The 16,172-nt window shown below is 38.8% G+C and overlaps 1 protein-coding gene across 1 annotated transcript in view; it reads left to right on the forward strand.

The window, feature by feature from the left end:
• The window catches only part of LOC128307265 (uncharacterized), a 73,219-nt gene that overhangs the window by 54,417 nt on the left and 2,630 nt on the right, over positions 1-16,172 (forward strand). The window contains exons 2-8 of the mRNA XM_053045026.1: positions 6,750-6,859; positions 7,112-7,207; positions 8,279-8,414; positions 8,499-8,632; positions 8,868-9,039; positions 9,715-10,150; positions 10,765-10,979. Coding sequence (XP_052900986.1) covers positions 6,750-6,859; positions 7,112-7,207; positions 8,279-8,414; positions 8,499-8,632; positions 8,868-9,039; positions 9,715-10,150; positions 10,765-10,979 — 1,299 coding nt within the window. The remainder of the gene's footprint in view (positions 1-6,749; positions 6,860-7,111; positions 7,208-8,278; positions 8,415-8,498; positions 8,633-8,867; positions 9,040-9,714; positions 10,151-10,764; positions 10,980-16,172) is intronic.

Below are 16,172 nucleotides of genomic sequence, written 5' to 3' on the forward strand. Positions count from 1 at the left end.
GAGAACTGGTAAATTACAAGCTAAATGCTTTTGTGCATAAGCTGATAGTGTACTACATCTGCGATCGATTAGCACCATTAGCCACTGGTGTTCTGCTTTAAGTTTTATTTCTTCTGCTTTTATTTTTTCTGCTTTAAGTTTTTAAGTTAGGTATTTTTCCGAGGTTGTCTGGTATCACTTAAATCAAAACAAACCTCTTGCTAATCCTTTTTTTCTTAATTGAGATCCTATTTACTCAATATAAAGTACTTCTTAGGACTAATTAGACTAATGACACCCGTTCCAGCGTATTTCAAAGCTGTAGTTTATGGCCATTTCTATTCTAGATGTATATTAATGATGTCTTGTCTGTCTAGTTCCATGTCACGTATGTTTAATTTATTGTGACGATATTACGATTTTTAATGCTCATGATTTAATTTAACAAGCTCGGAGAATGTTAAGGTGTCTAAACGTCATTCAGCTACAATAACTGACCTCCATTGTTTAAAGCTACTCGATTTGTTTTCTCGTACACGTTTCTTATTACTAGAATGAAACATCGACATGAAAACATTATTACTTGAAACATCGACAAATGGCGATTAAAAAATATTTGTACTAAAAATCCTACTAAAATATTGAAAGTTTAACTATTCTTTTATGTATTTTGAGTGAAAGGCTCGCCGGTGTCCAATGAAATCAAAACAAGGGGTTCAGTCAAATTTAGAGGGTCGTTATGCACTCTTAACATCTTTTCGATCATGGCACTTCATGCACATAGTGATGACGAGGATGACATCATTGCCGATTGCATTATTAAAAATGTGTTTGAAGACAGCAGCGAGTGCGTAATGGAACAATACTTTGAATGTAATGTTATTTGTGACATTCATAACAATAACCTTGTTAAAATTTTAGACAATAGAAATAAAATATCTTTATTTTGCAAAAACCACATTGAGTTATTCATCACGGGAAGTCATTATACACGCGAAAATACAGTACTTTACCGCATAGGCTTTCCTTCGCATGTACGTTTTTACACTGCATATCCTAAAAATTTAAATTATATATTTTAACCTTATGCATTATTAACCTTTCAACAGACATGCCGACAAAAACGAATTGTCCACTCGTATATTCTTCGCTGTCCTATTGTGCTTTTGTTCGAGCATGTGCTGTTTAAACCACTCGGAAAACTGCCCGATTTTATGCGCTGAGAGAGTTTATGGAAGATTTTCATCGATTGTAGATATTCGCGTTCCGTTCATGAGCCCATATCCGAACCTGCGCTACACTGTGGCCTGTTGCGCTTTCTGTATGCAAATAAACGTTATCAACACTCTGGTTCAGACGATGACGCCACACACATACACACACAAAATTCAACCCATTTTCACCATTCACCAAAACAGCAAACGTAGGCTCCCAATTTCATTGCAGCATGATTTTCTTCTCGCTCGGGGAAATCGAAAAATCGTGAAAATCGCGGATGTGTTTTATGTTTTATTGGCATCGAACTTTTTTTTTCCTTTGCGGCTGTTTTACTAATGCTGTTTGGCTTCTATTTCGTTTCGCGAAACTGCGGGTGCTTATTGAATGTCAGAGGGTGCTTGTTATTTCAGGGCGAAAATTACATCTCTGCCGACCGTCTAATGGGATTATAAAGTAAGAGAGCAACACTGGCACCAGTGTACGGATGGAAGTAAAAAAAACAGGATATCAAAAGCAGCCAAGCAAGGGACCCCGGTTTTTGGAAGCGGTTAAATTGGAATGGTTTTCGCGTGTGATTTTTTCCGCTTCATAGCAAACATGCGAAGTGTGGTTGTAAACCCAAATGGTGACATTACATTGTGTTCAGTGTGTAATCAGTATTTCGTCGGTATGGTTTCAGATAATTTCAATAAAAAATAAATATTATTGAACGTTTAACTGACGAAAAGTCGTGGATTCATCTAATGGTTTGGGCACCGATTAAGAGGAGTAAAGGTTCAAAAGAAAACATCTATTTTTGCTAGTTTGAATATGATGTTCTTCTGGGGGCGGTCTGGAGGTGTATTTTTAGCGGCACCGGTCTTCGCACAACAGGACTTCAACAAAATCCTAACTGGACCATTCCTCCGGAACTAGGACTGACTATCTGGCTACGTGGTAAAACAAAGTTTACACGGCCTGGCAATTCTAACGGAAACATATACTTATACCTAAGATATATCTGGTGTGATATTACTGGATAATGTTGTGCCAGTTTATACAATAGAGTATTTTTACTCGGTCAGTCACTCCAGCTAAAGCAAAGACTGAACAACGCCACCCGAGCTCGTTATCTTTTGCTTGAACCATCGAACGAGACACACCGCAGAATAAAGCATAACTTATGTATTTATGTTTATGTCATTCTCACAATTAGCACTGGTACGATTAACCCATTTAGCCCAGTTTTGTTGGGAACCTCAAGGTTGTTAAAGTTTTAATTTTTTTAGATGGACTTTGAGTCTCACGAAACTTTTGCGGGTTCCTCTTATGTATTGACAGCAACGTTGATCTCACACGATAGTCCCGAGCTCCGGCTATGTGGTTCATTTACAGTTAGATAGCGTTCGTATCAATATGGTTATGATGAGATTAGCCATCTTTACACTAATAGTGTGAGTTTAAGCTTGAAATTTAAAAATGTAATGTGACAAACCCATGACGCAATATTCGAACAAGCAGTAACAAGTTTTAAAATTTAGCAAAGAAAAACATGTACGTTAAGTAGAAAAGTTGTTTTCCCACACATTCTTAACAGCAGAAAGTAAAAAAAAACCAACCCTGATTGTTTAAAGCATAGTGTGTTCTAAATGGGAGTGAAGTGGTGAAAGATTGGCAGAGATACCCGTTCGTCATGCTCAGTATTTTTACATCATTGCCGCAAGGCTCACTGATTCCACGATTCTCTCCCAGACTAATCTTCATGACTAAACTCGTTTCCCCTATCTATCTTACACAGCGCCTTGTTTTGTTGTTTCGGTTGCCACCCGCTTACCATGGGTTTGCCTTTCTACCAAAGGAAACACATTTTAGTGTTCTTTCATTCCATCATGCCGCCACTAGCACGGATCCGTCCCAAAACCCCAAAAAGCCGTTTTCTTCACAATCCCAAACCCACTCCCCCCTTAAACTCCTTGTTTAACTTGATCTTCTTTGATGCTTTTGCATCCTTATCATAAAACCTGGTGGTGCTGGAAGGTGCCAACAAAATCTCAAATAATAAAACTACAGCAATAACCGACAGCTGAGGCTTTTCACTCCGTCTCTGGGACTTGCGTTTGGTCGTTGTGCAGCCGGGTTTTTGCGATACTTGTGTTCTTGTATTTCTTTCTTTCTTTTTTCTTTTGCCACTGCCTGAACGCCCCATATTCTTCCAATATATGATATCACAAACATCCCGAGCAAAAGATCATGTGCCACAGAGTGTCTTGAACTGGGGTCTTTTTAGCGGATTTTCTTAAAACAAGAGCTCTGGATGTACATGGCTGGCTTGCGTAAAAGGAAAGTTTCACATTTTGGTAGACTCCATCGCAGCGCCGCACGGCGCAAGAAGCAAAAGTTACGAGACATTGAGCTTACAAAAACACACATTTTCGCTATATGTGAAAAGTTCGTTCAAAAAGCCAAATGCCTTTCCCACACGGAAATCCTTTCACATGAGGTTGAATGATGAACAGCAGACCTACTGCCCAGAAGAAAACCCTTGCGTTATTTGCCCCGCTTTGACACGGTCGTCTGTGTGATTGCACGTGTTGAGCACAAACATTTCCCGGAAGAGCTTCCGGATCAATACTGTACCGCATAGCATATTGATAAAACATTCTGCAACTGTTAAACTTCGAAAGTGCATCTAAAAATCAATTTTAGGTGCTCAAACAGAACGCAACTGAACTGTAACTGCTTGTCGACACTTGCTTCGGAAATATTAGAATATTAAATGTACATGTAGAGCCTTAGTTTAAGTTGTTGATCACACTAGATTTGCTACTCTTCCAACAATTCAACTGAGCTGTTTTGTTGGATTTTGTTTTGTTTTGTTCTTTGAGCTCTTTCAAAGATAGAAAGATTTGAAATATTTGAAATATATTTGAATTACAATGGATATTTACATAAGTTTGTATTACAATTATTTATATGTTTCACGAAAAATCTATCTTGAAGTTGAGTATTTCACTGTCGAGTCCTATTTCCGAAACGTTTCGTACTGGAAATTACCGGTCCTGCAGGTGCAACTGATACCACCAGGTAACAGTCTCGTCATCAACATCATTTCGGAAATCATTCCCTCGATAAGATCGTCCATCAAGGATTTAGACGAACCACAAGGTATTCAGTCATATCTTCGAAGGTACCAACCCATGTTACTGGGCATTCAGGTAGTAATGCAAAATCGATCATTGATTTCAGCTCGGTTTGCCTTTAAGGTGATTGCGTTACGTTAAAGTCGAAGCCAACTTCAATGCAAAATTATCTTTACAAAAATATCAACTGTTAAATTCATAGAACAATCTACACTATTAAAGCAAAATTTAGTGACAAATGTAACATTTCTATATTACACACAAAACAGATTTTCTATCTAATATTACTTTCTATCTTATTCCATTCGTTGAAATTGTTTCTCATCCGTTTTCCGTTACCAACATGTACTTGTGGTAAGATATCACCTTAGCAGCCAATGTACATTTGTGCATTAAAACATGTATATCTTTGTTTTGAAAATATTCTTCAAATGATCGTTGATTTGATAATTAGTTGTGTAAAACCATTGGTACATGATGTAACAATAAATGTAACCCACTCTAATTTGCATGCATCAACCCTTGTTCGCATCGTACCTACATCGTAGACGCGAATAGTCGCTTCATGTAACGTGCCTCTAGGTGCCCTTCAATTACCAGTCATTGCGATTATCATGGACCAAAGTTTCCTTGGTGGTTGATGAGACTGTAACTTTTATATTTTATGTCAATGGTCAATACTTGTTATGAAACGTTGAAAACAAACTATAAACGACAGAACTAATACAGTGCTATCGTAACGTAATTTTTATCTGTTCGTATTTTCCGTCACTTAGACACCATTTCTTTCACTGGTGTGAGATAAAATTCGTGCACTGTAGTCTGTCGTTTACATTTGCCACACTATCCTCTGTGCTGGATGGAAGATTTACGAACATGTAAACAATTACAAGAGGGCGGTTCAACTGAGACCGATTTACGACTAGGGTGCGATGGGACGTGGAGTATGGAACACTTGGATTCTCACATTCTGTTTCGACACTCGTGTGTGCACAGTGGTGCTGCTGATACGTAAGAACAACCGAAAGCCGCCGGCTTGCACATCCATAAACCGTAAATGAATAATAGATAGATATGTAAATGATTGACGCTGGTATAGACGGAGCAGACCGGCGAAGTCCAACCGTCAGCATTGCCATACATCCCATGTACTGACATTACGATTCAGAATCGGTCAGCCCTTCCGCTGTACACATACACCAACTTGCGTTTATCCTTTTCGGTCAAATCGATGACGACCGACAAGCTCTCCGTCTTACTCTGTTGCCATTTCTTCGCACACTTTCGCTCTCTGTTTAACACCTCGAAACAAATTCCCATGTCCGTGCAGCGCCTGGTGACAAGGGTAATGACAAGCGGGGCGTACACGCTACATCTATTCACCATCGACACAACGCTGGTCGGATCGGAAGAATTATACCATTTGAATTGAATTTAATTCCCTCCCTCGTTACTAGCAAAACGGTAGCGGGGGATACGGATTGCAGCAAACTAGCGTGTCCTTACGTCCTTACACGCACTGACCCAGGAAGGCGTACATATTTAGATTATGTAAAGCGGGCAGCTGTGCGTAAAGCCTGTGCAGGCAAATTTGGCTTTGAGCGGTGAACGACAACCCCAGATCTCCGAGAGATGGCCATCTGAAATTCAAATTGGCTTCCCCCTAAGGTTATCGGAGCGTTGTTGGTTAGTGCTTTATGTGTACTTAAGGCAATGCGTGTGAGGCACGGCACGGTTGATGCACGAGAATGAATTGTCTTATCAGTTAAGACGTATTTGTTTGACGTTTTGAAATTTCCCTACGAACCCATGTTCCTTATGTGTTCATCTGTAATGCTTCGAGACCTTTCGGAACATAACTTTATCATCCAAACAATCTTCCGTTCAAGCAGAAATCGAATTAAATGAAGCATAAGTTCGCGCAACGGCCTCATTGAAAAACAACTGGAAAATCAGGCGAGCAAGTTTTTTTTTACGTACACAGAACACGTTGAAAACGAGATACCGACCATCCACAATCAATAATATCCACGTACCGTTTTTCACGTTGTCTTAGCAGCAGCATTGCAAACGATTGCAATTGACACTGTACTCCGTCTACCCAGTTGCGACAAGTTTCTGTCCAATCTCTCCAAAATCCAAAATGTCCATTTACCAAGACAGGTCCTTCTTTCTGTCAGTTATGTGTATGCTTTGCTGCGAGCACGATGTGAATGTATTCAGTGTTCGTATTTCCTCAGCATTCGTTGATTTCAATCGTATTACATCCGTAGTTCATAGAAACCTGAAAATTTCACTCTAAAATGTATTCCACACTACCACAGTGACAGCAATACTCTTACACTACCATGCAACGCAAACATTGATGGACACTGTTGTGCAGACCGTGTATACTTATTTTTCCACCTGTGTTATTCTTCTTCATCTTTTCAGAGGGACAATCAACAGTGAATGTACAGCTCGTGGTCAAAAAATACATCGAGCGAGGAAGTGCAGTGGCACTTTATTGCGAAAATGATGTTTTACCAGATATCCTTTACAAGGTAAGATACTCCGACATTCTGGTGCGATCGAACTTCTTAACTGTAAAACTGATGAAATAAAATTTCGAGGATATTAAAAAAAAGGCTCATTACATCAATATTTTAAAAAGCCTTAAATAATCATTACATAAATTTTAAAAGGCCATTAACGTTGATGACGTTTTTTCGATTGGTAAATTCAGATACTAAGATACTCATGTTATTTAAAACTTGTTTTATGGTATTATCCTACTGTGTTGTTTATTTTCCTAGGTGACCTTTCTCAAAGAAGAGAGCAAAATTTTTGAATATATTAAAGGACGAAGCCCACCGTATCGAAACTACAGTATACCTGGAGCCGAAATTGATGTAAGTTTTATAAAGCTGGTTGTAATTGTTACTGTCTATAAATGCGTTTATGTTTGTCTTCTCAAAAATTGAAATGCATGGATTTATACATTCAATATTTTCAGTTAATGGTTTAAAAGAATAAATAATGCAAAAACAAAACAAACATATAGAAATGGTTTGAATTTCTATATTCTTTTTCTTGGAGTAACCAACTAGACATATTTTTTTCAAGTAACCGGATAGTGAATCCCTGCTACGGAGGAACAGTCCAGATGGGGTTTTGTCTAGGCTCTGTCTTGTGAGGCCGCTACCAAATACAGGGTAGTCCTGAAAAAGTTTGATTTGGTCAAATGAATTACTGATAATTTTTTGAGTACTGAATATTGCAAATTCTGAAAAGCACTTTATCCCTTCAAAATTCTGCCGATTTTCTTTGTAACTCATTTTATTTTGCTTTTCTTGTGCTGAAATAAATCGACAAAGCACAAAACGCTCTTTAATGAGTCACAATGCGGCTTTTATGCACTTCCTTATTTTCAGTGGCAGAGAATTTTCCACGAGGAAAAAGAAGGAAATTTCAATAAACACCTATATTTAACGTCTACTTTTTAAGACCTTTTAGCGCCGGCGATCTCTGCACGGCGATCGCCCATTGGCTGGCGAGCCATTACCGGGTGCCATTAAAAATCGCATTCCCATGTCCAGGTGTCTTACCTACCGAGACATTACGGTGGGTCACTCGCAATCTTGGCTGGTTTGTTAAAGAAAGAAACGAACGTCAATACGTTTACGGAGTGTCGTGGGTGCCCAAATTGCCAAAATATATTTTATTACCACGTTCTAGGGTGTGGTAGTAGGAATGTCTGCATCTATCGGCTACCTTCTTAGCGCCTAAAACCATTAACTCCTTGCTTACCGCTTAGCCACCGAAATCATAAACCATTCGCATCGTAAAACATAAAGCATTAGCATGAACTTCCTTCTAACCGCATTCCTGGTGTTGCCGGCATGTAATTAAACGCATTCGCAACTCCTCGCGCATTTCTTGCCTTTCATCGCTCTCGCTTTCTTTTACTTGGCTACTGGCAGTGGAAAAAGGTGACTCCTTCTACACTAACGTTAAAGAATGTGGACTATGATGCATCCGGTTCGTACTATTGTGAGGTTTCGACCGATACGCCCATCTTCACCAAAGCATCAAACGATGAAATGCTGCACGTGATGTGTAAGTAACACACCCATCCGTTAGGTTATGTGTATCCTGTCAGCTACTGATATGATATTTTTTTCATGTTCGCACAACTTGTAGTGCCACAGAAGGGACCACCAACCATCGAGTTTGCCAAAAAACAACTTTACTACGGTGATATGCTCATTGCAAACTGTACCACTTCAAGAGCCCGGCCATCACCGCACATTACGTGGCTGATCAATGGCAAACAGGTAAGAAGGATCTTGTGCTCACAGTGTTCTTGTAATACCAAGTTTAATTAAAAGAATCTGTAAGTGATTATCTCACGCTTACTCAAGCTGAACACAGTTTATCAATTGTTCAGGTCTGGGTTTTGATAAAGGGATACGGGTGAACCATGGGATCACCATAACATTATTCATCATGTTCGTTTGGTTCTTTGTTTTATTTCTCATGCATAAATTCAAACATGCAACAAACTCACAGGTGGATGACGCTCACGTTCGGCAATTACATCATACTTCAAAAAACAGTCATCGCTCGAAGGTACAGCAAACCATCGGACAACAAACGACACTATTCCACGGGAAGGTAATCGGTTCTGGTACGAGTTCATCTGGCAGTGGCAGCTTAAAGGAGCTAAAGCAACGAACAAAAGGTAACTTCAAGAGAGAGAAAGAGTGATTAAAATTAAATGCCGTGAGACAAGTCATAATTTCGTTTATTTAAAACCACAGTTGTTGAATAATGTTTAGCGAATCCACAAAAATGTCATGTCAAACTAATATAAATAAATTCTTGTCTGCACCCGACCTACGCTGAGATACGGCTGTGCGATAAAAATAGTAAACCATTATATGGCTTAGTGAGTCACCATAAACCATTCGTGGGTGTAACACCGCCATAATTATATTGTTGTAAATTTAAAGGTCAATTAATTTAATAATTCTGTATATTATAATACGTTCCAGTCCAGACTAAGTACCAAAAAGGATACAAAACTGATTAAAACAGTTCAATTAAACTATACGAAATTATTATCACCACATACTAGATAACAGGTGGGCTGATAATTGTTTGGCCTAAGACAGTAAAACACTTTTTCTTTTTGTAAAATTATTTTTTTTATTCAACATACATCCCTTCAAGGATGTTATGCCGATTATAGCCGGTTTTCAATTTATGGTTACTATTTTTGTAGTAGCATTTGTCAAAAAAGGCCTCAGTTTCGGCGATCACCTCTTCATCCGAGGAAAATTTCTTCTCAGAGTGATTTGATGTTTATCTTCTTCTTCTTCCTTTTCGATTTTCTCAAAAACAAAAACTGGTGTAGCGGTTGAAAATGACTTCCAGGACAAACTGACTAAATCTACCAGCTCCATGGGTCTGGGTGGTGGGCTCGGCGGGGGTAACGGTGGTTACTCGGGTAGCTTCGAGATTCAACCTAACATCGGCTATAACAGTTTCGAGAGTGGCTACAACTATGGTATCAAGATGCACCATCCCGGTCGAGAACGAAGTGGCGGTAGTACGATCGGATTATTGAACGGAGCGTTTGGTGGGTCCGCTTATGGCAGTTTCGGCGGTATGGCCGGGCTGGGTTCGCTCGGTACCGGGCCAGGCCTTGGCACGCCTGATATCATCGTGGAGGAGAGTGATAAAAAGACTTGGCAGCGAAATGACTACAACTATAACTATAACCAGTACTACGACAATAAGCAGCTACAACAGCAACAACAGCACTATGATAATGGCTACCGAAAGCATCGGTGAGTGAACGGAAGAAAAAAAAATCATTAAACAATTTCGCAACAATTTCCGAGTGTCGATTCTAACGCCCATCGACAGAGACACAACATGTACCTTAGTGAGCCATATGCCCAAACTTTTCTGTTACCAAGTAAGCTGATTATAGCCTCTCAATAGTAGCTAAACACGACACAATAACTTTCACTATGCTTTACCGGACGACGACGTCTCCCACCTTCGAAAAGTTGCTGAGTAATCGTAGAGGAACCGTAGTCGAAAAAAAAACCATGTTAATTAATTATCAGTCAAGGCTTCGCACGACGGTTGCGTGTTCGATGATGGTAAACGATTATATTTCTAACTAGAATATCCCAGAGCACATTCTGCTTGATAGATGTCAGTGAGAAGCTACGAGGGCATCAATATATTGAACCAATTAATATGTCCGGAAGGAGTAAAAAAAAGGAAAAAAAAAACGTATGCTAGTAGCATCTACCAGATAGCTTGTTATGTATCTTAATTTATCTTATCTTGATTGGTAGGCTGAAGCCTATATGCGTACATTCTTAGCTAGGATGACTATAATAAGTTTTTGAAATAACATTATTTACTATTTATTTTCGCTAAATTACAGTCCCTCGTTCGAACACAAATACCGGCGGCACGTCAATGAGGGTGAACAGCGTAAGAGTCATCGTGTGTTTGCCTCCTACAGTCAGCTGTCAATCCGCATTACCGAGGCTTTAACGAACAACTTGGGCCGAATAGAGATCACCTGCCTAGCAACAATTCCAGCGCACGTAGAGCCGGGCGAACAGTACGCCGACTATAAGACTTCGTTGATCAAACGTAAGAAACAAATTTTTACCTAAATTTATCAAAAACCCTATACAGAACTTATGCTTAACTATACACAACAACAGCTCTTAAACCGCCATTTAATGTAGGCGATACGTAACAACGAGAACCACACATATTAACCCACCGCGCGATGCGAATACCAGCTACTTCCTAATGCATCTAACTCAACTTCATTGCTGGTTGCTTATTAAATGAAATCTACTGTTGACAATCGCCCGCTGTTAGCTTCAACACATCCAAGCAGAACCGCTTGTAAAGCACTTTTCCTGTACTGTTACTTTTTTTTCGTTAGCACCGCTCCTACACGCTTGAGCGAGGGCGGAATTTCGGTTTTTTATGCTTCGGTCGCTCCTGCAACCTTAAAGCATCGCTATTTCCAGCTCAATAAACACCTGAACAAAAGCAAGCGCTCGCAGCCAAAGTTGGCAGTGCAGATAGCGGTTAGGCTGAAGGGGAAATAAACAAAAGATTGCTATCTTCTAAAAGCAAACCGCAATCTTTACCAGCATCAGTGAAAAGATCCAGCGAGGACGACCAGCGACGCTTTTTTTATTGCCGCTCTCAACCGTACCGAGTGATTATTTGGTGCTGAGTGGTAATGCATGGTTTGGAGTGTGGAATGCATACCTTTTCTGTCACTTTCTGTTGAGAAATGTTTACCGTTCACGAACCTGCATTAATTTCAATGTCTCGAATTCTTTTCGGCGTAAAACACGCCTTTAGAACTGCTGGATGCTGTGGAATATTTGTTCAGTACCCGTAACATTTAATTGGTTTTTTTTGCTGATAGTAATTTTTTCTACTGCTCCCTTTTTTCCCTGTATCGTTTTTTTTTCTTTTAGGAAGTGCTAGCTAATTCGTGATCAAACTATAAAGAGTTCACTTTTCATTAACATTGGATTACTTTTACGCGCATATGTTAATAACCCAACATTAGCTTGCATCATACTGTATGCTAGTTGTTTGTATGAGTTCTAACGCTTCAAGGCTTATTCACTACTGGCTTTCCACAAACACGAATTTTGACAAACTGGCAAACCAGATATGCACGGGTATCGAAGGATGATTATTTTCACAATAAAATTGCTCCACAACAACTCCGAAGGTTACCCAACCTTCGAGGTTATCCAACGAGGTTACCCAACACTCAACCTTTTAATTTTTGTTTAATGTAAAAAAATAAAACAAATTTTATTTGCGTTGGATATTCGTATTCACGTTTCCTTAACCCTTTTAACGCGGTGTCGAAATCGTTCAATGCGATTTCCATAGAGCATCACGCAAATTTGGGTTTGTGCGGCGCTGCATGTGTTAAACACTGCATAAAATAAAGCAAATCATTTTTATATTCATAATAAATAATAATAATAATTAATATTCTTGTCTTGTCTTGAGTCTTGATGTGCATGTATCAGTGATTGCTCGATCGAGTATTATTTCGTTCGTTTGAGCATTGAGCATTGTTTTCTCTTCTTCGTCTAGCATTATATCGTTTGAATTGTTTCATCCGTGTTGTTCTAGAAGATAATCTTTAACAAAACTCAAAGGAATGCGTCAGTCTCTTCGTTTTTACACCTGGTAACAGATGATGAAATTTACATATGATTGATCGGACAGGTTTGTTTACAAAAAACATTTAACTATTTAGCTTTTACCAACAGTAATAAAAGAGCTTAAGGCCGCTTAAGAAAGTAACGATGTTGTAACCATAGGATAATGGTTTATTGCATTTAATTATTAACTTCATTGAATTTAACTTTCGCCTACGGCTGCTTAACTACCGATTATTATTGTGCGTGTGTCGACCATACTACGACTATTTAACTCTCCTAATCCTTGCATCTTTTCTTTTTTCCCGCATAGTCCCTAATGCGAATAAAATGACTCAAATTGTATCTTCCTAGTGGTTCTACTCTAATATGAATCTTCAAGAAAATTAGACCAACGGATAAAAGGTGGTTTTTCACAGAAACTTTATTTGTTAGCTATGGCATGGTTTAATAGCACCGTTTATCGATAGCATTTTCTTTAAGCATAAAAATCAATAAAACTTTTATTCTATTTCACCACAATCTGAATCTCTGTAAAAGACAATATTGCGCCACATTTCCCCGAACATTTGATATCTAAATCATTCTTACAATTGACGACGAAGCGAAAAAACCCTTGGACTGGCTGACCTTCTTAGGGAACCTTCCGGTATACTATTTAATCACCAGTCTTTAGATGCTTTGTGTTCTTACAGCATAATCATAAGGAAACAATAAACCCGTAGAAGCAATATAAACGCTGGAACGAATAACGACCATAATACGTCCTACCGAACCCGAAAGGGCAAATATGACAATTGGTCGGGCCATCCTTTGCAGCGCCCGGAGCTTACAAAATGTAATAAATTTATTTCATTCTGGTAATGTCAGCTGAGCAACCTATGGCAGCATCTGGAACTGCTCATCTGTCCCTAACCTCCATCTCGTTGTGGTACAACTATCGAGGGTGTGCAAAAACAGTAAAACACACTATGGGCCCAACTAGGACAAACCATGCGGTCAAATCTCGTCGGTGTACAAGCAAGTTATCTTTTCATAATTAGTCAGTCAGTTCTTTTTATGAAAAAATGGCCCGGATAAGTTTTGACACCGTTAACATTGTGTGAAAGACCGGCGTCTCTATTATCTCCACCATCGGTAAAATTATGAGACTTCCTCCCTCCCACTCCCTATAAAACCTGTATCATTGATTAAATAGTCTCTGACAGTGCATTTTAAAGGCAGAGAAATAAATTATTATTAGAGTGCGAATTATTTAAATGGATGGTCTAAATTGAGACCCTTTAACACTTTTCTGGTATTGATATTGTTTTGATATTTGACAACATACATCTTCATATACTTTATGTACAAAACCAGATATTACAATTGTTTGAAAATACACAGTGGGTTTAAATATAATGGTATATTTTTCAGAACAGTCTCACAAGCTCTAAAACTGTGCATTAAAATGCCTAGATCTTCGCTAGTAATTGAATTGGTTTTACTGTGGAAATCTACATTATAACAGATTTTTCGACGCTTGCCATTCCATAGTGCAATTTATCCGTTTCAAAGTTAGGTCAAACTTTGTGCACACTCTGCGCAGGACACGAGTTGGAAAAGCTAAAAAAGAATAGAGAATGAGCGACCATGTGGATGGTCAGAACGATAGCCATCATCATCAGACTTGGTGACATTATTTCCGGATTTACTTAGGTGCTCAGTACAACACTCACTAACTTTTCACTAGATCCAATTTCTACACGCAGCTTCCCAACCGCTATACGATTCATCCCAACTAGTGGATGTCACTCTCTTAAATAGTTTCAATTCTCACAAACACACGCACCCGGAATCTGTCAAGCGTGATAAAATGAGGTTAAACAGGATGCTCGCGGATGCAACCAAGTGACCTGCAAGCACTGCCGTTGCTAACCACTCCCCAGTTTAGTCTCAAACTTGGAAAAATGAAAACAAAATCCGTTCCACTGGCAACACAAGGCGAACGAAATTATGATCTCGGTGAACTCTGCGCGTTAATTTGTCGGAGTTGCCTTAGGGTCGTCGAGCAATAAAAACACACAAAATCTACCACATCCAACCAACCAATGCCATTTAGGATAAAATTGTGTACGCAACAGACTCAGTAAAAAAACAAAACCTCGAATTTAGGCTTGAATTAAAACTGGACAGTGCTTTTGTTGTGATTTTTTTAACCCGAAATGTCATCGCTTTTGAAACACGATTCACTCGTAGTGGAACAATTATGTTGCTCAGCACATGTTTCCCTTTTGGTAAGAACTGAAATTTTCACATTTTATCTTTCTATTTGTTTTTTTTTTCAACTCATATGAAATCTATGCCTAAAGGGTGTGGTCCAACCAACCACACCAACCGCTCTAGCTTCAATAACGAACACTATTTTTTTTTACTTTTCTTTTGTTTCACAAATATGTGAATTGAAAAACGAAATTGTACAGTTGACTCCAAAGACTCGTTAATAATACGTTAATAATAACTCGTTGAGTTAATTACCTCTCACCTTGTTTGTAATTTTTATCGCCGTTTTTCTCTTTTTCTTTCAGTGAAAATAGTTTTTTTATATTATATATAGTATATTTTATTTTATAATAGAGTAGATAGAAGTGTTGCGCTAGGGATATATGTTATGTTAGGGATGAGGTGTGTTATGTTATGTTGTATGTTATGTACTATTGTAATTTGAACTCATGCGGCATACAGGCTGAACAGCTGACAGACTCCTGCTCTAAACAACAGTTCCTTAGTGGTCGCCAAAACTGAGGTCTAAATCCAGGCTAATCCATTAATTACTTAGTTTGCTGACAACTAAACCCGCCACTGACAAAGACCATCGATTAAGTGTGATTATCCAAAGAAGAAGTAGAGTTCATATTTTAGAGCGTAGAGCACTATTGGTTCAATTTTGACATTTATCATAATGAGTTGTGATGTGAGAATCATTGTGAATGATTGAGAATGTGAGATAGTCATTGTAATTGTATTCCATGTGCATTCACTAATCTGTGGCAAGAAATAGTACATTTTTGATAGAATATTTCTCTTGCCAATGGGTTTCTAACGACCATTCCCCAGCTGTAGTCAAAATACCCCATGGGAGAAAATTGAAACGAAAAGTTGATGTCATAAGTAGGAAAAAAGTTCTTATCCAAGTTAGCATTTCCTCTCCATTCCTTTTCAAGGGAATTTTTTAGCAGCAAAAGCTAGAACAAAAGAAACATCATTAACAAGAAAAGGTTCGCGGAAGGTGCGCGGAAAATGGCCGTGCGCCAGTCATGGTGCAGCTCGGCAAGGAAAGAAATGAAGTATCCTCTTTTGTAGTTGACAACGAAGGCATTCAACATTGTTTATTTATCTTTACTTCGCCTTACGTTGGTGCATGGTCTTCGGTGTGTTGTCGTTTTTTTTTGCACCGTTGATTTTACCCTTTCTCAGTCCAATCCCTCGAGCTGTTTCAACACAGAACCAGGGGTTTACAGAAGCACCTGTTTCATGAGGACAACGGTTTATAATTTGCTTTAGAAGCGCAACAGGATTTCCTACATAAAAAACGAGGTTCGGCCGATTCCGTGCGCTGTGGAAATATTATTCTTCGTCACAGTTATTATAA

The sequence above is a fragment of the Anopheles moucheti genome, chromosome X, assembly GCF_943734755.1.
Source record: "Anopheles moucheti chromosome X, idAnoMoucSN_F20_07, whole genome shotgun sequence".
Taxonomy (NCBI): Eukaryota; Metazoa; Arthropoda; class Insecta; order Diptera; family Culicidae; genus Anopheles; species Anopheles moucheti.